Consider the following 25,007-nt stretch of genomic DNA (forward strand, 5'->3'; position numbering starts at 1 on the left):
AGAGTTTAAAGTGTGATAACACTTCAATTGACAGACTCCCCTCAGGGTTGTGTTACACTGCTAAAATGGATGAGCCATTCTGGTTTTGCTATCAGCCTGCACAGGAGTGTCATTCGAAGTGCCCTTAAAGTGTAAACTTGCCGATTTTTTGGCTTGATCCAAAGGCACATGTGTTTTTGTTCAATGTTTCTTTTACGAAAGTGCTCCTATACTGGAAAAACAATGCACTTATCTGCTAAAAGTTAATTTTTGTTTCAATTAAGAAAAAATAATCTTAACTTGCCCCAGAAATAACTCTTAAAAAATTATTTTAGGTATGGAAGAATATGTTTTTTGTGAAGATGAAATTTAACAGTTAATGATCATGTTCTTATTATTTTAATGTTGGGTCACATTTTAGAGATGTATCCATATATACATATGTATAGAAGAAGTATAAATGAAATACATCAAAATGTTATTAGTACATTCTTTCTGTGATGGAATTATAGATAATTTAGTGGAATTTTTGGTACTCCTTTGTATCTTCCAGATACTTCATAGTGAACATGCTTAATTTTTTCCTCTAAGACATCCCTCTATCTCTTTCTCCTTTCTTCCTTTCTTTTTATTTATTTATATGTGATTAAGTAATACTGTCTCATTGGCTCAAACTGAAAATGTACAAAAGTGTCTATAGAGAAAACTCTCTCTCACTCCCATTCCCAAGTCACTTAGCCATCATCTTTGTAAGCAACCAGTGATACTATTGTTCTTGTGTAGCCTTCAAGAAATATTTTTGCCTCGTATCACTTTAATCAGAACAATGGCACAGCAAACATAATGAAAAACATTTTTTTCAGGCTAATTTGGAGTATCTAGAGCTGTACTGATCTGGAGCTCTATCTGAGTCAACTAATGGAGTTTCTTTAAAATGGTTGTGATTATGGATATGGTATAATTTCTCTCCTGTAAAATCTTTGCCTTGTGGTTTTAATGATGGTCTGAAAATTCTGAAATAAACTTGTTTTATTCCTTTGTTCCAGCTTTGATTCACCTTTCAGTAATGCATGTTTGTTTTTAGGGCAAATCCTGCTATTTTTATCATGGTGTACATAAAATTAGCGATCAACACACATTACAGACTCTTCAAGGGATGTGCAAAGCCTGGGATATAGAAGAACTTGTCAGCTTGGGAAAAAAACTAAAGGCATGTCCGTATTACACAGCACGAGAACTAACAGAAGATGCTCACATAATATTTTGTCCTTACAACTATCTTCTAGATGCACAAATAAGGGAAAGTGTGAGTAACTAAGTGAAAACCGGAACTTTTCTCCTGCTCGTTGGAATATAAATGATCATTGTGAAAGCTTTTAGACGATTTGCTTTTTACTTTATTTTTTGTTTTATATTTACTTTATGTTAATGTATAAGCAGATTTGAGTACTGAAAACATACACTGAGGTGTATTAAAAACTGAATTTTAGATCTTGTCATCTTAATGTCCAAAGTAATTAATACTTTTAAGGACTTGGTACTGAGTGGGATTTTGATGGAGTTTTTAAGCCTAATTTAATAATGACATTTTGGGCTTGACAATTCTTTGTTGTGGTGGTTTATCTTGTGCACCGTAGGTTGCTGAGCAGCGTCTGGTTTTATCCACTAGACACTGGTAGCACCCTTACAGCTGTCACAATCAGAAGTGTCTCCAGACGTTGCCAAATAAAACCTGGGGAGCAAAAAGACCCCCAGTTGAGACCCAGTAATGAGTATCACTCCTTCTATTTATGAATGGTCAGAATTATTTTTAAACATTCATCTGAAGAATCTATAGTTTGAAGAACTTTGTGAGGAGAATATGTATACTGTGCAAATTATGCTTTGTGAGCTTTTGAGAAATGAAGTTTGGATATAGCATTTGTGTTTATTTGCATCTTCTTAGAACCATCCAGTTGTTACAGCATAAGAGAAAAAGTGAATAACTTGGGGGAGCCTGGGTGGCTCATTCGGTTAGGCATCTAACTCTTGATCTCAGCTCAGGTCTTGACCTCAGGGTTGTGAGTTTGGTTTCCCCATTGGGCATGGCACTTACTTAAAAAAAAAAAAAAAAAAGTAGGGGCGACTGAGTAGCGCAGTCGTTAAGCGTCTGCCTTCGGCTCAGGGTGTGATCCCGGTGTTCCAGGATCGAGTCCCACATCGGGCTTCTCCACTGGGAGCCTGCTTCTTCCTCTCCCACTCCCCTGCTGTGTTCCCTCTCTCGCTGGCTGTCTCTCTGTCACATAAATAAAAAAAATCTTAAAAAAAAAAAAAGTAAATAACTTGGTATATTCACCTCTTATTCCCTCTTTAGATCTGACTGCACAACTCTCATTAGCTTGCTTTTTAAACTTAATAGGCATTATTATGTTTACTGTTCCTACTGTCCTACCTCTTATTTGGTTGCCTCTTAGCTAGGCCCCTTTCATTTGAGCCACTGTACATATCAATGCCAGGTCAGTCTTCCTAATATTACGTACATTACATCTTTCTTCTGCTTGAAAATCTATTGCACTCTTGGCTCATGGGATAAAGTCCATATCTCCTTTTTATTTTATTTAATTTTTTAAATTTTTAAACATTTAAATTCAATTAATTAACATAGTTTCAGAGGTGAGTTCAGCGATTCATCAGTCTTATATAATACCCAGTGCTCATTACATCACCCCATCCCCTCGACTCCCCTGCCCTCCAGCAGCTCTCCGTTTGTTTCCTATGACTAAGAGTCTCTTATGGTTTGTCTCCCTCTCTGTTTTGGCCTTGTTTTATTCTTCCCTCCCTTCCCACACAATCCTCTGTTTGGTCTCTTAAATTCCACATGTGAGTGAGATCATATGATAATTGTCTTTCTCTGATTGACTTATTTTGCTTAGTATAATATCTTCTAGTTCCATCCATGTCATTGCAGATGGCAAGATTTCATTTTTTTGATGGCTGAGTAGTAGTCCATTGTATATATATACCACATCTTTATCCATTCATCTGTTGATTAAAGTCCATGTCTCTTAAGCTTACTCTCAAGATGCTCAGTAGTCTGGCTTGAATCTGCCTTTTCGTACACCTCTGCTACAAACTCCCAACTTGGACCCTTCAAAAATTACCTCCTCCCTGAGGAACCTTGTTCTTAATTATATCTCAGCTTTTGATGATGCCTATATTGATATGCCCAATTCCCTTTGCTATCCAAATCCAAATTCTCACCATTTATTTATTTATTTGGGTGGGTGGGGGGAACAGAAGGAGAGAGAGAGAGAATCTTAAGCAGACTCCATGCCCAGTGGCGAGCCTGACATGGGGCTTGACCTCAGAACCCTGATATCATGACGTGAGCATAAATGAAGAGTTGGACGCTTAACCAGCTAAGCCACCCAGGTACCCCTCTACTCATCTTTTAAGCCCCGATATATTTCCTATACTTCCATGGTTCTTTTCAGTCATTGTCAACTCTCTGTATATTTTTCCCTCAGGATAACTCACTGGCAATTTCTTTGTAACATTTCTTTGTATAAGACAGCACTCTTTCAATTACAAGTGACAGAAAGCCACTTCAGTAGAACTTAAGAAAAAATCCTTGGCTGACTTCTTTGAGATGGCTTTATTCTCAGGCAGTTTCTTTCCAGTGGGAACAAAGATAACCACAAGCAGCCACCTAACCTGGAAAAAAAGAACACCATCTTGTATTCACCACCCAGATTTCTCTGATGGGCCTACCTTGAATCTTGTCTCCATTCTTGAACCTGTGACCACAGAGGGATGGAATACTTTATTTAATTGACAAGCCTGGGCTCTGAGTCTGTGTTGTGAAAGTGGTGATGTCCCTTAATTAACAGATGGAGTGTTCTATCAACATCACATGGCAGCTGGGGAAGAACAATTCTCACAATGAAGGGTTGTAGGAACAACTAAAATGAAACAGATACATGCTGTATTATATTAGTATTTTGAGAGCTTTTGAATCTTGTATAATTATTTTAGTTTTAAAGTTTTTTTTTTTTACTCCTCTTATAAAATTATGTTGGAGATTGCATAGTGAGATTTTTATACCCTTTTGTGTGGCTAGCTGTACCTTAATCAGACTCACTTAACACGTATTTTGGTTGATAGGTTTGCAAAGTATTTTTTTTTTAAAGATTTTATTTATTTATTTGACAGAGAGAGACAGCCAGAGAGAGGGAACACAAGCAGGGGGAGTGGGAGAGGAAGAAGCAGGCTCCCAGCAGAGCAGGGAGCCCAATGTGGGGCTCGATCCCATAACGCCGGGATCACGCCTTGAGCCAAAGTCAGACGCTTAATGACTGCGCCACCCAGGCGCCCCTGCAAAGTATTTTGAGAGTGAAAAATGGGAAACTGTAATGTTGAGCTGGTATTTGTTAGCCTTAGCTATTTAAAAAGTTTTAAGACATAGAATCAGTTAGTTATATAATTATCCTTGCCATATTGGCCTATAGTGTGAAGTTTTAAATGAAATATTTTGCCTACTGCTGTTAAGTCCATTTTGCTGAATGTTTTACAGGAAAATTCTTTTGTCTTATAGATGGATATCAATCTGAAAGAACAAATTGTGATTTTAGATGAAGCTCATAACATTGAAGACTGTGCTCGGGAATCAGCGAGTTACAGTGTAACAGAAGTTCAGCTTCGGTTTGCTCGAGATGAACTAGATAGTATGGTCAACAATAATATAAGGAAGAAAGACCATGAACCCCTACGAGCTGTGTGCTATAGTCTAATTAAGTAAGAACATTTGTTGAACAGTGTCATTTGTGCTGCCTTTGTATTAAAAGCATGTTTTATTATGCCATAGTATTTTAATTAGTAAACTTTGATCAGGCAACTTAGGAAATGGATTATTCCTTGCCTGTTAAACTTTTAGAAATAGGCCAGTCCAAACTTTTGTCTTTATTCATATAATAAACAATCGATTTTTAAATTGATAATTATGTATCTTATTTCAAATTTAACAGAATAATTTAACAGCCCATGTATGATTGTATAGGACATTGGGCTGAACATAAACTGAAGATGATTTTAAGTAATATATTTTAAAATTTTGGATTATGGCTTTAATTTATTGCTTTATCTTCCAGTTTGAGTAGGATTCTGGTTTGATGAGTTTTAATTACCAATATTTCAATACTCTGGTAGATTTAGTAATAGTTTTATTAAAGTTTACATTGAATTCCTTTTTATTGAACATTAGGTTGTTGATCTAGAATCTCTTTATCTTAGATCTTGACCCTACATCCTATTCCATTTGCAGCATTTATCTCTTCCCCTCATAGTATACTTAAAAAAATTTTTGAATGTTATGTAGTCATATGTTTGAACATAAAAGGTATACAAATTTTGTTGTAAAAACTCCTTTTCACCCCATTCCTCATCTGCTTAGTTCCTCTCCTGAATAAGTTTATCATTCAGTGCATATTTATGAACAGTTCAGTGCATATGTGAGCCAATATAACTTTCCCCTATTCCTCCTTTTTTACTCAAATGATGGCATACTATACTTTCATTTTTTGTCTTCTCCATTTTTTTTTTAAGATTTATTTTAGAGAGAGTGTGTATGCATGTGAGGGTAAGGGCAGAAGGAGCAGGAGAGAGAGAATCTCTAGCAGACTCCCTGCTGAGCGCGGAACCTGACAATACAAGGCTTGATCTCACAGCCGTGAGATTATGACCTGAGCCAAAATCAAGAGTCAGACGCATAACTGACTGAGACACCCAGGCGTCCCATTGTTGTCCCTATTTTTAAGCATAATAATATGTTATTTTTTAAGCCATTTTATTGAGGTATGATTGACATACACAAAGCTGTAAATATTTGATGTATACAATTTTATGAGTTTGCAGATAAGTATACATCCATGAAACTATCTTCACAATCTATGCCATAAACATCACGTCTGAAAGTTTTCATCTGCCCTCTTTATTTTTTTTATAAGAACACTTAATACCCTCTTAGCAAATTTTTAAGTATACTGTACAGTATTGTTATTTATTGGCACTGTACTTTTACCTGTATTTTCCTGTATCTTGCCTTTTTTCATTTAATATATTTTGGAAATGTTTCCGTATCAAGACTTAGAAAGCTTTCTCAGTTTTAAAAAATAGTTGCCTAGAATTCTGTTGCATAGATGTACAATAATTTAGCTAGCTTCTAATTAATAGGTACTGAAGTTCACAATCTTTTGCTGTTATATTGCTGTAATGAATAACTTTGAACATAAATCATTTCATATGTATGTGAGTATATCGGAAAATTCCTAGAAGTGGAATTGTTGGGTCAAAGCATAGATCTACATGTGATTCTGATAGGTATTTCTAAAATTTACACAGTAAGTGAGCGGGTGGAAGACTAATTTATACTCTTGTCAGCAATGTATGAGAGAAGGAAAGTTTTTTTTTTTTTAGTCTGATGGGTGAAAAGTGGTATTCCAGTGTAGTTTATACTTACATTTCTCTTACTATGATTGGCATTAAGCATTTTTTTTAAAGATTTATTTATTTTAGAGAGAGAGCGCGGGGTGGCGGGAGACAGAAGGAGAGGGAGACAGAGTCCCAAGCAGACTCCGCACTGAGTATGGAGCCCAACGTGGGGCTCGATCTCACAACCTTGAGATCACCACCTGAGCTGAAACCAAGAGTAGGACACTTAACTGACTGGGCCACCCAAGCGCCCCAATATTAAGCATTTTAAAAGGCCATTTTTACTTCCTTTTCTGTCGACTGTCTGTTGACATCTCTGTCCTTTTTTTGGTTTTGTTATGGTTCTTATTGATTTGCAGACACTCTTTGCAAATTAACCCTTTGCCTGTCTGTGATAAAAGTTGCAAATACGTTTTCCCCTATTTTGCCATCTGCCTGTGCCTTTCCTTGTGGTATTTTTGTCATGTAGCAGTTTGCCATTTTTATTTCACAACATAATTTGTTGAAAGAGTTGTCTATAGTTGCTAATTCTATTTTCTCACTTCCTGGTCTCTCCTCACTGATCTCAGTTATGTTGTTGTCTGCAGAATTCTACTAAAACTGTTCTTATCAAGGTCATCAATGATCCATATGTTGCCAAATCCAATGGTTAATTTTCTGTTATCTTACTCAGCATCTCAGTAGTGTTGTTTGGGTATTGTGGACTACCACTTCTAAGAAAAATGTTTTTGGCTTAACTTCTGTGAAATAATGGAAAATATATACACATTGCTCTTTGTCCCCAGTTCCTGGCACAGAGTTCCTAAAACCTTTGTAATTTCCTAAGTGATAAGAGCACTAAGAGCATGTTTGACTCCAGTTCCTGACAGAACTCCTAAATCCTTTGGGATTTCCTGGGTGTTAGGACTGTGTTTTGTTCTAATAAGGTGGTGCTTGTTGGCCTCCTGGATAGGGGTGGTCACTAGAAGGACTAACCATGATTAGAAGCTTAGAACTTTCAGCGCCACCTTCCCTCTGGAAAGGGAAGAGGGAGTGGAGATTGAGTTGATAATATATCATGCCTACATGATGAAGCCAGGATTCAGAGAGCTTCTAGATTTCCAGGGACAGAAGCTCCTGTGCTCAGACCCTTCCAGACCTTTCCCCATTTATGTCTTCATCTGGTTATTAATCTGTATCCTTTATTGTATAATAAACTGGTAAACATAGGTGTTTCCTGGAGTTCTGTGGGTTGTTCTAGTAAAGGATCACACCTGAGGAGGGGTCATAGGAACCTCTGATTTATAATTGCTTGGTCAGAAGCACAGATGACAACTTGGACTTTAATGCTGGCATTTGAGGTGAAGAGGTGGGGAGGGCATTTTGGTGATACTGAATGTTTAGCCTGTGGGTTCTATGCTAACTCCAGTTAGTGTCAGAATTGAATTGAATCATAGGACACCCAGCTAGTGTCTTGGAGAATTGCTTAGTGTAAGGAGAAAAGAACCCCACATACATTTAGTGACTAAATGTGTCAGAAGTGAAGTAGTGAAACAAGAGGAGACATACATGAGTACTTTTTCCTAGACAGCCTCTGTGAGACCTTCTGGTTTTCCTCTTCCTCACAGTTTATTCTTTCTCAGTTTCTTTTGATAATTCTTATTCTGTTTGATGTCTAAATGTTGAAGTGCCTCAGAACTTGGTCCTGGGACCTTATTTCTTCTCCATCTCTGTACTTTGCCTAATTACATAACCAAGTACCATAGTAGTACTAGTAAGGCCTGAATCTGTGTGTAGCTCAAGCAATGATAAATCTAGATTCTAGTCTGTCTCTGGAGTGCTATTTTCATATATCCAACTGTACTTTATATGTCTGTTTGGATTTTAATTTCAACTTTACAGAACAAACTCCTTCCCGTCCCCTGCCTGCTCCCCCACAAATGCCCCGTCTTCCTTTTCTAAGCAATCAGTTCAGCCAGTTCCTCAAATCAGAAATCTGTTATCCTTGATCACTGCCTCACCTCATCCAATTCATCTGTAAATTTAATAAATGCCACCTGTACAGTATATACCAAATCTTTCAACCTCACATCTATTATCCCAGAATCATCTCTGAACTAGAATTCTGTAACAGCCTCCAGCAGGTCTCTGCTTTCATTCTTGCCTTTCTCCTGTAATCCATTCTGGCTTCGAAACTGGAATCATCTTTTAACACTTAAAATAGATTTTCTATCTCTCTCTCTCTTTCTAAGATTGTATTTATTTAGAGAGAGAGAGAGTGCACAAGTTGGGGAAGGGATAGAGGGAGAGGAAGAGAAAGAATCTCAAAGAGACTCTGCAAGTGCAGAACCCGACGCAGGGCTCGATCTAATGACCCTGAGATCATGACCTGAGCTGAAATCAAGAGTCTGATGCTGAATGGACTGAGCCACCCAGACGCCCCAGATTTTCTTTCTCTTATTTAAAATACTCTGTTTAAGGGGTGCCTGGGTGGCTCAGTCGGTTAAACATCTGACTCGACTTGGGCTCAGGTCATGATCTCAATGACCCCATGATCAGGGTCATGGGATTGAACTCCACATCAGGCTCTATGCTGGGTGTGGAGCCTGCTCAGGATTCTTTCTTTCCCTCTCCCTATGATCCTCCCCAACCGCCTGCTTACAGGCTCACGTTCTCTCAGTCAGTCAATCAACTGATCAATCCTCCATTTAAAACCTTCCAGTTGCATTTTGAATAGAATCCAGATTTCTTACCTTGGCTCAACATGATCTGATTCCTGCTTATCACTCTAACATTGTTCTAACATTGTTCATAATGTTATTCTTTTTTGCACATTATGTTGCAACAACAGTGGCTTTCTGTCAGGTCTTTAAATAAGCAAAATTTCTTAACCACATCAGGATCTTTGCACTAGCTGTTCTTTCTGCTTGGAGTTCTCTCTCTCTCTCTTTTCTTTCCTGATCCTTTCTTGACTGGGTACTTTTTGCATTCAATTGTTAGAATAAATGTCACTTCAGAGAAAATTTCCTTGACATTCAAATTAAAATAGCAAGTAGATTATATTAAGCTAATTTATTTTCACTATATGACTTTACATTACCTGATATTTTCTTTTTTCAGGTATGTGTTTCTAAGTTTATTTCTCCCTTTAGTAGAATGTAATTTCCATGAGAATAAAGATCTTGCCTATTTTACTTAATACTGTATTTCCAGTACCCAGTACAGTGTCTGGCATAATATAGGCATTAAAGTACTTACTGAATGTAAAAATGTGTGTGTATACATAAAAATGAATATATTTTCTAGTAACTCTTTTTTGTCTTAATATTAACACCTTAATTTCTTTATTAGATTGTTTTATATTTCCTTTATGCACATTTGGGATAAGCTCCTATACCTGGTTCTCAGTTGGAGAGATAAAGTAAAGCAATGTGAATCCAAAAAAAAACACAACTGGGAAAATCACATGCATGTTTCTCTTTTCTCCATAAAAGTTTACTTTTTAGCTGTGTAAGTATTTATTATGCAATATGAAACACACATGCATTTTAAAAGATGTCTGAATCCACATCTGTATCCTAAGAGCTTCAAGGAATATGATCAATGTATCACAGTTCTCTTTGTTTTGTTGAAATAGTGCATGTAAAGATGATATTGGTTGATGGAATTGTTTTATTTTAGTTGGTTAGAAGCAAACTCTGAACATCTTGTGGAAAGGGATTATGAATCATCCTGTAAAATATGGAGTGGAAGTGAAATGCTCTTAAATTTACACAAAATGGGCATCACCACTGCTACTTTTCCCATTTTGCAGGTAAGATTTTTTTTCCACCTGTGACATTTATTTAGTGAATGAGAAATTGTTTAACAGTGAATAAATTAATCCAGACATAAAAAGCTGCAATTTAATTGTTTTAAAATCTTATTTTATTATCTAAGTTTGGTAATCTTTAACTAATGGTGTAAATTATGGATTAAAAAAGTAGCATTATTTAGTTTGAAAGAAATAGGGCTTAAAGGAATGAATTGCTTTGTTCAAATCTAAAAGAAGTCAATATTTTTAGGTTGTAAAATTATTTTGTCAGTTATAAAATTAAAAATTTGGAAGATAAAAAGATAAATTCATTTTTTGTTCTCCTTAACTTAGAGGTTATAAACCTGGGTGAATAGAAATCATGAGTGGGCTGGAGGTTACTGTGAACTTCATGAAATTGTATGTAAAATTTTATGAGTATGTACCTTTGTACCTTTTTCTGGATAGAGGCTTTATGACTTATATTGTGAAAGCTTCTTTTTTTCCTCCAGATGAGAATGTTTTTCTTTTCTTCTTATTTATTTAAATTCAGTTAGCCAACATATAGTTATTATTATTATCATTAATTTCAGATGTAGTGTTCAGTGATTCATCAATTGCATATAACACCCAGTGCTCATTACATCACATGCCCTCCTTAATGCCCATCACCCAGTTTCCCCATCCCCCTACCCACCTCCCCTTTTGCAACCCTCATTTTGTTTCCCGTAGTCAAGAGTCTCTCATGGTTTGTCCCCCTCTCTGATTTCTTCCCATTCAGTTTTCCCTCCCTTCCCCTCTGATCCTCTTTGCTATTTCTTATATTCCACATATGAGTGAAACCATATGATAATTGTCTTTTTCTGATTGACTTATTTCACTTAGCATAATACTCTCCAGTTCCATCCATGTCCATGTAAATGGTAGGTATTCATTCTTTTTGATGGCTGAGTAATATTCCATTGTATATATAAACCACATCTTTTTTATCCATTCATCTTTCGAAGGACATCTTGGCTCTTTCCACAGTTTGGCTGTTGTGGACATTCCTGCTATGAACATTGGGGCAGGTGCCCCTTCGTTTCACTACATCTGTATCTTTGGGGTAAATACCCAGTAGTGTAATTGTTGGGTTGTAGGGTAGCTCTATATTTAACTTCTTGTGGAACCTCCATACTGTTTTCCATAGTGGCTGTACCAGCTTGCATTCTCACCAACAGTGTAAGAATGGTTCTCCTTTCTCCACATCCTCGCCAACATTTGTTGTTTCTGGTCTTGTTAATTTTAGCCATTCTGACTGGTGTAAGTGGTTTCTCATTGTGGCTTTGATTTGTATTTCCCTGATGACGTGATGTGGAGCATTTTTTCATGTGTCTGTTGGCCATTTGTAGTTCTTCTTTGAAGAAATGTCTGTTTGTATCTTCTGCCCATTTCTTGACTGGATTATTTGGGTTTTTTGGGTGTTGAGTTTGGTAAGTTCTTTATAGATCTTGGATACCAGCCCTTTCTCTGATATGTCATTTGCAAATATCTTCTCCCATTCTGTAGGTTGCCTTTTAGTTTTGTTGACTGTTTCCCTTGCTGTGCAGAAGCTTTTTATCTTGATGAGATTGCATTAGTTCATTTTTTATTTTGTTTCCCTTACCTTTAGAGATGTGTCTTGCAAGAAGTTGGTGTGGCCGAGGTCAAAGAGGTTGCTGCCTGTGTTCTCTTGGATTTAATGGATTCCTGTCTCACATTTAGGTCTTTCATCCATTTTGAGTTTATCTTTGTGTATGGTGTAAGAGAATGGTCCAGTTTCATTCTTCTGCATGTGGCTGTCCAATTTTCCCAGCACCATTTATTGAAGAGACTGTCTTTTTTCCATTGGATATTCTTTCCTGCTTTGTCGAAGATTAGTTGACCATACAGTTGAGGGTCCATTTCTGGGTTCTCTATTCTGTTCCATTGATCCATGTGTCTGTTTTGTGCCAGTACCATGTCTTGATGATCACAACTTTGTAATATAGCTTGAAATCAGGCATTGTGATGCCCCCAGCTTTGGTTTTCTTTTTCAACATTCCCCTGGTTATTTGGGGCCTTTTCTGGTTCCATACAAATTTTAGGATTGTTTGTTCTAGCTCTGTGAAAAATGTCGATGGTATTTTGATAGGGATTGCATTGAATGTGTAGATTGCTCTGTGTAGCATAGACGTTTTAATAATATTTATTCTTCCAGTCCACGAGCATGGAATGTTTTTCCATCTCTTTGTGTCTCACCCAATTTCTTTCATAAGTGTTCTGTAGTTTTTAGAGTACAGATCCTTTACCTCTTTGGTTAGGTTTATTCCTAGGTATCTTATAGTTTTTGGTGCAATTGTAAATGGGATCGATTCCTTAATTTCTCTTTCTTCAGTCACATTGTTAGTGTATATACAAAATGCAATTGATTTCTGTGCATTGATTTTGTATCCTGCCACATTGCTGAATTGCTGTATGAGTTCTAGCAATTTTGGGGTGGAATCTTTTGTGTTGTCCACATAAAATATGTTATCTGCGAAGAGTGAGAGTTTGACTTCTTTGCCAATTTGAATGCCTTTTATTTCTTTTTGTTGTCTACTGATGCTAGGACTTCTAGTACTTTGAAAATAGTGGCAAGAGTGGGCATCCTTGTCATGTTCCTGATCTTAAGGGAAAAGCTTTCAGCATTTCCCCATTGAGAATGATATTCACGTTGATTTGCAAATGTTGAACCACCCTTGCAGCCCAGGAATAAATCCACTTGGTCATCGTGAATAATCCTTTTAATGTACTGTTGGATCCTATTGGCTAGTATCTTGGTGAGTATTTGGCATCCATATTCATCAGGGATATTGGTCTGTAATTCTTTCTGATGGGGTCCTTGTCTGCTCTTGGGATCAAGGTAATGCTAGCCTCATAGAATGAGTTTGGAAGTTTTCCTTCCATTTCTATTTTTTGAAACAGCTTCAGTAGACTACCTATTATTTCTTTTTTAAATGTTTGGTAGAATTCCCCTGGGGAGCTATCTGGCTCTGGACTCTTGTTTTTTGGGAGGTTTTTGATTACTGCTTCAGTTTGCTTATTGGTTATCGGTCTGTTCAGATTTTCTGTTTCTTCCTGTTTCAGTTTTGGTAGTTTATAAGTTTCCAGGAAAGCATCTATTTTCTTCCAGATTGCCTAATTTGTTGGCATATATTTGCTCATAATATGTTCTTAAAATTTTCTATATTTCCTTGGTGTTGGTCGTGATCTCTCCCCTTTCATTAATGATTTTATTAATTTGGGTCTTTCTCTTTTCTTTTGAATAAGTCTGACTAGTGGTTTATCGATCTTATTAATTCTTTCAGAGAACCAGCTTCTTGTTTCGTTGATCTGTTAAGTTCCTCTGGTTTTTATTTCCTTGATTTCTGCTCCAATCTTTATTATTTCTCTTCTCCTGCTGAGTTTAGGCTTTTTTTGTTGTTTTTTCTCCATCTCCTTTAGGTGTAAGGTTAGCTTGTGTATTTGAGTTTTTTCTAATTCTTTAAGAGAGGCTTGTATTGCAATGTACTTCCCTCTTAGGATCACCTTTGCTGTATCCCAAAGGTTTTGAACAGATGTGTTTTCCTTCTCATTAGTTTCCATGAATTTTTAAAATTCCTCTTTAATTTCCTGGTTGACCCGTTCATTCTTTGGTAGGATGCTCTTTAACCTCCAAGTGTTTGAGTTCCTTCCAAATTTCCTCTTATGATTGAGTTCAAGTTTCAAAGCATCGTGGTCTGAAAATATGCAGGGGATAATCCTAATCTTTTGATATCAGTTGAGACCTGATTTATGACCCAGTACGTGATCTATTCTGGAGAAAGTGCCATGTGCACTTGAGAAGAATGATAGTCTGTTGTCTTAGGATGGAATGTTCTGTATATATCTATGAAGTCCATCTGGTCCAGTGTGTCATTTAAAGCCCTTATTTCTTTGTTGATCTTCTGCTTAGATGATCTGTCCATTGCTGTGAGTGGGGTGTTGAAGTCCCTACTATTAATATATTATTACCAGTGTGTTTCTTTACTTTGGTTATTAATTGGTTTATATACTTGGCTGCTCGCATGTTGGGGGCATAAATATTTACAACTGTTAGATCTTCTTGTTGGACACACCCTTTAAGTATGATATAGTGTCCTTCATCTCTTACTACAGTCTTTCATTTAAAATCTAATTTGTCTGATAAGAGGATTGCTACTCCAGCTTTCTTTTGAGGTCCATTGGCATGGTAAATGGTTCTCCACCCCCTCTCTTTGAGTCTAGAGGTGTCTTTAGGTCTAAAATGGATCTCTTGTTGACAGCGTATGGATGGGTCTTGCTTTTTTTTTCAGTCTGATACCCTTTGTCTTTTGATTGGAGTATCCATATACATTCAGAGTAACTATCGAAAGACATGAATTTAATGCCATTGTATTGTATGTAAAGTCCCTGTTTCTGTAGATTTTTAAAAAAGATTTTATTTATTTATTTGAGAGAGAGCAAGAGTGAGAGAGCACAAGCAGGGGTGGAGCAACAGAGGGAGAGGGAGCCTGACCTGGTGCTCGATCCCAGGACCCTGAGATCATGGCCTGAGCTGACAGATGCTTAATCAACTGAGCCACCCAGGCGCCCCCCTGTTTCTGTAGATTATCTCTGTTTCTTTCTGCTCTATGTTACTCTTGGGCTCTCTCTTCATTTTCAGGATCCCCCTTAACATTTGTTGTAGGGCTGGCTTGGTGGTCACATATTCTTTTGGTTTCTGTCTGTCCTGGAAGCTCTTTATCTCTCTTTCCATTCTGAATGACAGCCTTCCTGGATAAAGTATTCTTGGCTACATGTGCTTCTTATCTGGTACCCCGAATATATCATGCCAACCCTTTCTGGCCTGCTAGGTTTCTGTGGATCAGTCTGATGCTATTAGTCTTGTGTTCCTCCCTCTGTAGGTAAGGAGCCTCTTGTCTTGAACTACTCTCAGGATTCTCTCTTTTTCTCTAAAATTTGCAAGCTTCACTATTATATGTCAGGGTATTGATCTATTTTTATTGATTTTGGGAGGGGTGCTCTCTGCCTCTTGGACATGAATGCTTGTTTCCCCAGATTAGGGAAGTTCTCAGCTATGATTTGCTCAAATATACCTTCTGGCACTCTCTCTCTCTCTCTCGTCTCCCTCAGGCACCCCAATAATTCTGACATTGGTATGTTTCATGGCATCATTAATTTCTTGAAGCCTTTGTTTATGGACTATTAGTTGTTTTTCTCTTTTTTTCCCAACTTCCTTCCTTTTCATCAGCCTGGCTTCTAGATCACTTACTTTCTCTTCTTCCTCATTCACTGTAGCTGTTAGTGCATCCAATTTAGACTGCATCTCGGTTATAGTATTTTTACATTTGATCTGATTAGATCTCATTTCTGCATTAAGAGATTCTCTACTGTCTTTATGCTTTTTTCAAGCCCAGCTATTAACTTTATAATTGTTATCCTGAATTCCATCTCTGACATCTTACTTATATCCATATGAATTAGATCTGTGGCAGAGAACATTACCTCTGGTTCTTTCTTTTGTTGTGAATTCCTCCTCCTAGTCATTTTGCCTGGAGAAGAATGGGTAAGCAAGTGAGCAGAATCAAAAATACCAACCATGACCCAAGCAAAATACACACCAGACAAATCCGAAGTGATCGGAAACCAAAACAGAAAAGCAAACAAAAGCAAAACAAAACAAAGAAGAAAAAGGAAAAAACGGGAGTAGGGGAAGGGAGACTATATATAATCTCACAGGGTGGACAAAGCAGCGTGATCCACTTGTTCCTGAGTGAATTTTGGTGTGTGTTAGAAGTCACTAAATCCCAAAATGGCAAAGAAAGCAAAACTTATATGTATACAAAATAAAATGGAATAGAGTGAAAAAGGCCAAAAATGAAGCATGTATCTATAAAATGTAGATGTAAAAAAATAAAAGTTAAAAAGTGACTTAAAAACAAAGAGTCGGTAAAATAAGAAACTAGTTGAAATGGGAAAAAAGAAAAAAAAGAAATGGAAAATTTTAGACTGAAAGATAAACAAATCATGAGAAAAACCCTCAAGTTCTATATATTATTTTCCCCTAGTGCTGGAGTTCTACAGTTTTGTGGGATCCGTAAACTAGTTGTGCACCTGTTCCTGCTGTTATCTTCTGGGGGAGGGATCTGCTGTGCTGCTTCTCAGGTATCTTTGCCTGGGCAGAATTTCACTGCCCCTTGCCAAGGGACTGGGCTTAGTGTAAGCGGGTCCTCTGTGTGGTTTTTGTTCCCTGAGGCTTTCTGCGCCTCTTTAGAGAATCAGAATAAAAATGACTGTGCCCTGATCTCCAGCCTGAGAGCCGAAAGATCGTGGTCCCCCCTCTTCAATAAACCCTCTGGGACAAACAGTCTTCACTTTTGTGTGTGCCAAACTCCACAGACTCCTGTGGTGCATGCCCACAGCAATCCTCCCAGGGGTAGTCTGAGGGACCTGCGTTACTGCCCTTTGTGTGCCCTGGGGCTGAGAGCAGTTGTGGGCTGCCCTGAGAGCTGTTGCCCCATCATGGGCACCTGTTTCGCCCCTCCCAGTGGCAGATGGTCCCTGCGTTCCAGTCTTTTCAGGGTGCTCAGGCAGAGAGTGGTCACTCGATCGGCCCGGCTCGCAGTTTTTGGTGACTCAAGCTGAGAGTTCCTTCCTGGGCTTGCTGACTGTAACCAGTTTCCCCGCTCTATTGCTTGGGCACTCTATTGGCTCAGGCTCCCCCACTAGTTCTGTGGCTCCGGGGATCCTGAGACCACACTGACCCACCTGGAATTCTGCCCTTTTCATCCCCTGAGCCCGTTTCAGACAGGGATGTCTCTCACTGGAGCAGATTTCTACGGGTTCCAATTTTGCCCTCTGGGGCTATATTACGTTCCGGTAGCGGGCTTATTGAGGCTCCCTCCCCCCTCTGTTTATCTTCCGATAGCTCCCCTCAGATTCATGTCTCTGCACTTCCTACCTTGCAGAAAGCAGTTGCTTTTCTACTTGTAGGGTTCTAGATATATTTTCTTATATCCCAGGCTGAATTCATGGGTGTTCAGAATGGTTTGATAGTCATCCAGCTAAATTCAAGGGACCAGATGAAATGAGGTCCCCTACTCTTCCACCATCTTGCCTCGTCCGATCCTCTTTTCTTTCTTGTTCTTAATTACTTATTTACATTAATAGACTTTGCTTTTAAGTGTGGTTCTTTTAGGTTTGCAGAAAAATTTGAGCAGAAAGTACAGAATTCTCATATACCTTCAGCCCCAGACACACAGACACACAGACACACAGACACACACTATAGTTTCTCCTGTTAATGACATTTTACAATAATGTAGTACATTTGTTGCATTTGATACAATATTGTTACATTATTGTTAACTAAAGTCTGTAGTTCACATTACGGTTCATTCTCTGTTTTGTACAGTTCTGTGAGTTTTGATAAAAACGAAGTCAGTATCTACCATTACAGTGTCATACAAGTTATTTTCACTGCCTTAAAAATCTTCTGTGCCACACTTACTGACTCATCCCTTCACCATAACTCATTTCCCCTGCTAAACCTCTGGCAACCAGTGATTTTTTTTTTCTGACTCCATAGTTTTGCCTTTTCCAAAATACCATTTAGTTGGAATCATACTAAAGTTCCCTCATGTCTTTTTATAGCTTGATGGCTCATTTCTTTTTATTGCTAAACAATATTCATTGTATGTATGCACACCATTTTTATCCGTTCACCTACTGTAGAACATACTGGTGGCTTCCAAGTTTGGGCAATTCTGAATAAAGCTGTTATAAACATTTGTGTGCATATTTTTGTGTGGATGTGCTTTCTTCTCATTTGAGTGAATACTTAGTACAATTATTGTATTGTATGGTAAGACTCTTTTTAGCTGTGCAAGAAACTGCTGTCTTCCAAAGTGGCTGTGCTATTTTATATTCCCATCATCAGTGAATATGGGTTCCTGTTATTATACGTCCTTGCCAACATTTGGAATTGTCAGAGTTTTGAGTACTAGCCATTATAATATATTTATGTGTATATATATATATATGTATTATATATATATATGTATTATATATATATGTATTATATATATATGTATTATATATATATTATATATATATGTATTATATATATGTGTATATATATATAGTAGTACCTTATTATTGTTTTAATATACAATTCCCTAATGACATTTAATGTGGAACATGTTTTCACATGTTCTTTTGCCATCTATATATCTTATTTGGTGAGATGGCTCTTCAAATCTTTTGCCTGCTTTTCAGTTGGGTTCTTTGTCTTCCAGTTGTTGAGTTTTAAGTGTTCTCTTGTACATTTGGTATACAAGTCCTTCATCAGATATGTGTTTACACATATATTCTTCCAGTCTGTGGCTTGTCTTTTCATTCTGTTAACAGTATCTTTTATGGAACATAAGTTTTTAGTTTTAATAAAGTTCAGCTTTACCAGTTTTTTCTTTGGTGGATCATGGTTTAGGTATTGTGTCTAAAAACTCACTATCAAACCTGAAGTCACTTAGATTTTCTTCTGTCTTTTCTTCTAGAAGTTTTAGAGTTTTCATTTTACATTTTAGGTCTGTGATCCATTTTTAGTTAATTTTTGTGAAGGATAGAAGATCTGCATCTAGATTCATTTCTTTGCATGTAGATGTCCAATTATTCTATCACCATTTGTTGAAAAGACCACCCTTCTCCATTGGATTGTCTTTGCTCCTTTGTTAAAGATCAGTTGACTATATCCTTGTGGGTCCATTTTTAGGCTCTTTATTCTTTTCCGTTGATTGATTTGTCTGTTCCTTTACTAATACCACACTGTCTTGATTACTGTAGATTTCTAGTAAGTCTTGAAGTCAGGTAGTATCAGTTCTCTGACTTTCTTCAGTATTGTGTTAGTTATTTTGGTTGGTTTCTTTCCAAATAAACTTTAGACTCAGTTTGTCAATATCCACAAAGTAACTTTCTGGAATTTTGATTGAGATTGCATTAAATCTATAGATCAAACTAGGAAGAACTAACAACTGGACAATATTGAGTCTTCCTATCTATGAACAGAGAGTATTTCTCCATTTGTTCGGATCTTAGATTGCTTTTATCAGAGTTTTTTAATTTTCCTCATATGAACTTAAAGAGGTTTTTGAACCAAAACAGATAGGAACTATGGCTACCATGATTATCATTAGCATTCTGGGCATATGAGTATTGAAAATGTATTTTAATCAGACTATACTTATAATTTTTGCCCTGCATTTTTAAAATGCAATGTGGTATTATAAGTATTGTCCATATTATGACATCTTCCCTTGATTTTTTGCATAAACTTTGCATTTTAAAGGTTCATATGGGGCGCCTAGGTGGCTCAGTCGTTAAGCATCTGCCTTCGGTTCAGGGCGTGATCCCGGCGTTATGGGATCGAGCCCCACATCAGGCTCCTCCACTGGGAGCCTGCTTCTTCCTCTCCCACTCCCCCTGCTTGTGTTCCTTCTCTCTCTGGCTGTCTCTCTCTCTGTCAAATAAACAAATAAACTCTTTAAAGAAAAATAAAGGTTCATATCATTAGTAAAATGGATAAATAAATTGTGAGGTATTCATATAGTAGAATACTAGACAGCAGTGTAAAAAATAAACCACTGTTCATATAAATGAATCTTAACAGACATAATGTTGAGTAAAAGAAACCAGACAGAAGAGTATAAACTGTATGATTTCATTTTTATGATTTAAGAGGGGATTAACATCATTACGCTAGTAGAATTCAGAATACTGGTTACTATTGTGCAGGGGTCAGCGGCAGTTTGGCTTGAGAAAGGGCAAAAGGGAACCATCTGGAATTCAAGGAATGTTTTATGTCCTGAGTGAATGTTAGTTACATGGATGTGTATATGTGTGTGTATGTGTGTTTAGTGAGCTGTATGCTTAAGCCTAGTGCATTATATATATATTATAATTTAATAAAAATATACAAATAAATATATGTCAAAGGAAAAAACTTGGAAAATACAAAAGTCACAACGGAAAAAGAAAACTCATAAACTTAAAGATGATCATTAACTTTTGGATTTATATCCATCTATCTTATTTTATGCATATGTTTACTTGACATAAATAGATTTCTGATATGATGCATGTTTCTTTGTAGCCTCTTTTCATTTAATGGTATATTTTGAGTACTGGGTTGTTTTTTTTAAAGATTTATTTCAGAGAGAGAGAGAGACAGAGCACATGTGCGAGTGGTGGGGAGGGACAGAGGGAGAGGGAGAGAATTTCAAGCAGACTCCCCACTGATCATGGAACCTGCTGGGGGCTTGATCTCCAGACCCTGAGATCATGACCCAAGCTGAAATCAAGAGTGTGATGCTTAACTGACTGAGCACTATTTTAATAAAGATTCTTTCACATGATTTTTATTTTTTAAAATTATTAATTAGAGAGAGAGAATGGGGGTCAGGGCGGGGAGGAAGAGCAGAGGGAGAAAGAATCTTAAACAGATTCTGCACTGAGCATGGAGCCCACGTGGGACTCCCACCTCATGGCCCTAAGATCATGACCTGAGCCGAAACAAAGAGTTGGAGGCTTAACCGACTGAGCCACCCAGGTACCCCTTTCACATGATTTTTCATTGCAGTGTAGCATTTTTGTGAGTGCATGTATTCTAAATTACTTGATTAATCTGGCATTTGAATTGTAAGTTGTTGGCAGCTTTCCCAGAATAAGAAACAATTTTGTTATGAACATATTTGAAAATATATCTTTTTATATGTCGCTATTTCCTTTATATATTCTAAATACTAATTCTTTGTTGCTTACTTGTATCTATGGTTTCTTTATGGAGTATTTTTCTAAAAGTTTTTTTTTTTTTTTAGTGCATTCAAATTTATCAGTGTTTTTTCTTCATTAATTGTATTTGAGTTTGAGTTTAAGCAGTCTTTCCTTATCTTGTGCTACATTTTCTAAAAGTGTTATTTTTTTCTTAATAAAATCAGCCAAGTATTCATTTTTGTTTCAATTGTGAGGTTGGGAATTCATTTTATTTCCTGTATGGATAATTTTCTCAACATCATTTACTAAATAGTTCAGCCATTTCTTTCTGATTTGCAGTGACACTTCTGCCACATATCTGATTTTTGTTTATTTGTGAATTTCTGGACTTTGTTCTGTGATCTACACTCATATTTGTTAAATACTCTAGCATTAGAAAAATGCTGATATCTGGTAGGGCATATCTCCTCACTTTGTTCTTTTCCTTTGGGATGATTTTGGCTGAATTTTAGAATTAGCTTGTAAATTTCCATGAAAAATTCTGTTGGAATTTTGGTTGGAATTTCACTGAATTTAGAAAGAATTGATGTATTTATAATATGGGAGTTTTCCCATTCACAAACAAGATGTATAATGTTCTTCATTTATTATGTCCTATATCTGTCAATAAAATTTTATTATTTTATTTTTAAAAGTCTTTGGGATTTTGGGTAGATTTATTCCTAAGTAAGTTAAAGTTTCTGTTTCTTTTCAAATGGTATATTTAAAAAGTTGTATTTTCTAGTTGTTATTGCTCTATAAAAACGGTAGTGGATTTTTATTTATATATCTTGTAGCCATCCACTTAGCTGAACTATCTTATAGGTTTGTCTATGGATTCTTTAATTTTCTATGTAATTATACTGTCTAGAAGAAATGACAATTTTCTTTCTTTCCAACTCCATCACATTCTACTTAATTCTTTGTTGGCTTAAACTTCCAGTGCTTTTTTTATCACAGTCAGTGAAACAGGCATCCTGGTCTTATTGCTACTTAAAAGAGACTATATTACTACTGTTGCATCATTTGGTAATATGTCTACTATATTGTTTTAAAATTCTTTATTTTAATTTTTTTATTAACAGCTTGATTGAGATATAATTTACATGCCATAAAATTTACCATTTTGAAGTATACAATTCAGTAATTTTTAGTATAGTCACAGAATTATGCAACTGTCACTGCTATCTGATTTCAGAACATTAAAACTTACAAGCCACATAAAAACAAATGAGCCAGTTATTATATATTTTGTATTTAGCATGTATTGTTTCCTTGAATCATTTAAAAAATTTTGCTTGTCATACAGTCATATTATTCTCATCATTGGAATACTACCTGGAAGTAATTCAGGCATTTAGGTGGCATATCAGCTCTTTAAAGCTCTTTGGAGAAACCATTTGGTACATTTTTATTTAGTCCTTTTTTACTGTTTTTTGTTTGTTTGTTTTTAAAAGTAAGCTCTATGCCCAACATAGGGCTTGAACTCACGCCTTGAGATCAAAGGTTGCATACTCTACCAACTGAGCCAGGTAGGCGTGCCTAGTTCAATACTTTTGAAGGGCCCTGATTGCCTGAAGAAGTAATGAGCCTTCTAAATGTATAACTTACTGTTAAAGTGTCTTTGACTATGAAGAGAATTTGGGAATATATGGTAATTTATTTATTTTTTTTAACAAGTGATAATTTATTAAAAAGGCTGATTTAAGCATAAACACTCGGAAAAAGTAAATGAAAAGTAAATGTTACAAAAGAAAGGAAATATAATTATAGTACATTATATATGGGTTAGCTATAACAATGTATATGTAATCACAATTTGTTAAAATAAATATTGACTTAAAAAATTATGATATAACTGTATTGTGAGAATAGGTAAGTAAAGTGTATGTTTGGTGGTATAAGAGACTTAAAGATGTACTTTTGTGTAGAGTGCCAATTGAGAGAATAATGTGGGAATTTAAAACATACTGTTAGCACTTGTATAGTAATAATGTTTGCCTAAAATTTCAATGTGTATTTCATTTGGGTTTTATAGTTTTAAGAAGTTTGTTTTTCTCTTCCCATTTCCTGCAATGTACTTAATAATGGTAATTTCTTACAGGGACATTTTTCTGCTGTCCTTCAAAAAGAAGAAAAAGTCTTACCAATTCATGGTAAAGAGGAGTCAAGAATAGTACCGATTATTAGTGCTTCAACTCAAATAATGCTCAAAGGACTTTTTATGGTGTTTGACTATCTTTTTAGGCAAAATAGCAGGTTAGTAAATATATATGATTTGTATTTTCCTTCTTAAAAATATTAGTTTTATTGGGTGCTAGCATGTGTTTAAGTTGCGTGAGTACCTAGTTTCATTGTAAAGAAGTGGTATAAATATTGTTTTATAATAACGTTGGTACAGACTTAGATCAATTAAAATTAGTCTTTATTAATGAAAATGAGTATTGAAATAAAAAAGTAGGTATATTTTAGATACATTTTATTCATTAATGCACTATTAAATTTATAATTGTATATGACTGAACTTAAACATTTAGGTTTTAAGGATAGTTTTAGATATGTTTGTTCCAGTGTCAGAAAGTCTTATTGCTTAAAGCCTCTATTTAGTGAAACATGGAAAATGAAAAACAGTTAATTCCCCTCACTCAATCCCGTATTAAATTATAGTACTATCTGGTTCCAGTTTTTTTATGGTAAAATACACATAACATAAAATTTACTTTTTTAGCCATTTTATTTTATTTTTTTAATAATAATTTTTATTATGTTATGTTAGTCACCATACAGTATATCCTTAGTTTTTGATGTAGTGTTCCATGATTCATTATTTGCGTATAACACCCAGTGCTCCATGCAATATGTGCCCTCCTTAATACCCATCACCAGCTTATCCCAATCCCCCACCTCCCTCCCCTCTGAAGCGCTCAGTTTGTTTCCCAGAGGCCATAGCCTCTCATGGTTCAATCCCTCTTCTGTTTACCGCCCCCTTCATTCTTTCCTTCCTTCTCCTACCGATCTTCCTGCTATTTCTTATGTTCCATAAATGAGTGAAACCATATGATAATTGTGTTTCTCTGCTTGACTTATTTCACTTAGCATAATCTTCTCCAGTCCCGTCCATGTTGTTTGAAATGTTGGGTGATCATTCTTTCTGATGGCTGAGTAATATTCCATTGTATATATGGACCACATCTTAATCCAGTCATCTGTTAAAGGGCATCTCGGCTCCTTCCACAATTTAGCTATTGTGGACAATGCTGCTATGAACATTGGGGTGCATATGGCTCTTCTCTTCACTACGTCTGTATCTTTGGGGTAAATACCCAGTAGTGCAATTTCTGGGTCATAGTGTAGCTCTATTTTTAACTTAAGGGACCTCCACACTGTTTTCCAAAGTGGCTGTACCAACTTGCATTCCCACCAACAGTGTAAGAGGGATCCCCTTTCTTCACATCCTCTCCAACATTTGTTGTTTCTTGTCTTGTCTATTTTAACCATTTTAAGTGTACATTTTAGTAGCATTAAGTATATTCACACGGTTGTGCAACCATCACTACTATCCATTCCCAGAACTTTTTCAGGAACTCTATGCCCATAAAACAATATTTCCCATTTCCCTCTTCCCACAACCTCTGGTAACCTTTCTTCTTTCATCTCCATGAACTTGCCCCTTTTAGGTGTCTCCTATAAAGTGGAATCATATAATATTTGTTCTTTTGCATCTGGCTTATTTCGCTTAGTATAATGTTTTCAAGGTTCATCCATGTTGTAACATAACATATATCAGAATGCCATTCCTTTCTGTGGCTGAATATTATCAGATTCCATTGTATGTATATATCATAGTTTGTTTATCCCTTGTTATGTTGATGGACATATGGATTATTTTCACCTTTTTTCTATTGTGAATAATGCTACAGTGAACATTGATGTACGAGTATCTGTT

General features: G+C 36.3%; 1 protein-coding gene across 1 annotated transcript in view; it reads left to right on the forward strand.

The window, feature by feature from the left end:
- Positions 1 to 25,007, forward strand: part of BRIP1 (BRCA1 interacting helicase 1) — a 179,914-nt gene that overhangs the window by 52,898 nt on the left and 102,009 nt on the right. The window contains exons 8-11 of the mRNA XM_040640924.1: positions 1,064 to 1,285; positions 4,553 to 4,752; positions 10,105 to 10,237; positions 23,166 to 23,320. Of these exons, the coding sequence (XP_040496858.1) occupies positions 1,064 to 1,285; positions 4,553 to 4,752; positions 10,105 to 10,237; positions 23,166 to 23,320 (710 nt within the window). The remainder of the gene's footprint in view (positions 1 to 1,063; positions 1,286 to 4,552; positions 4,753 to 10,104; positions 10,238 to 23,165; positions 23,321 to 25,007) is intronic.

Source organism: Ursus maritimus, unplaced genomic scaffold (genome assembly GCF_017311325.1).
Source record: "Ursus maritimus isolate PB19 unplaced genomic scaffold, ASM1731132v1 scaffold_24, whole genome shotgun sequence".
Lineage (NCBI taxonomy): Eukaryota > Metazoa > Chordata > Mammalia > Carnivora > Ursidae > Ursus > Ursus maritimus.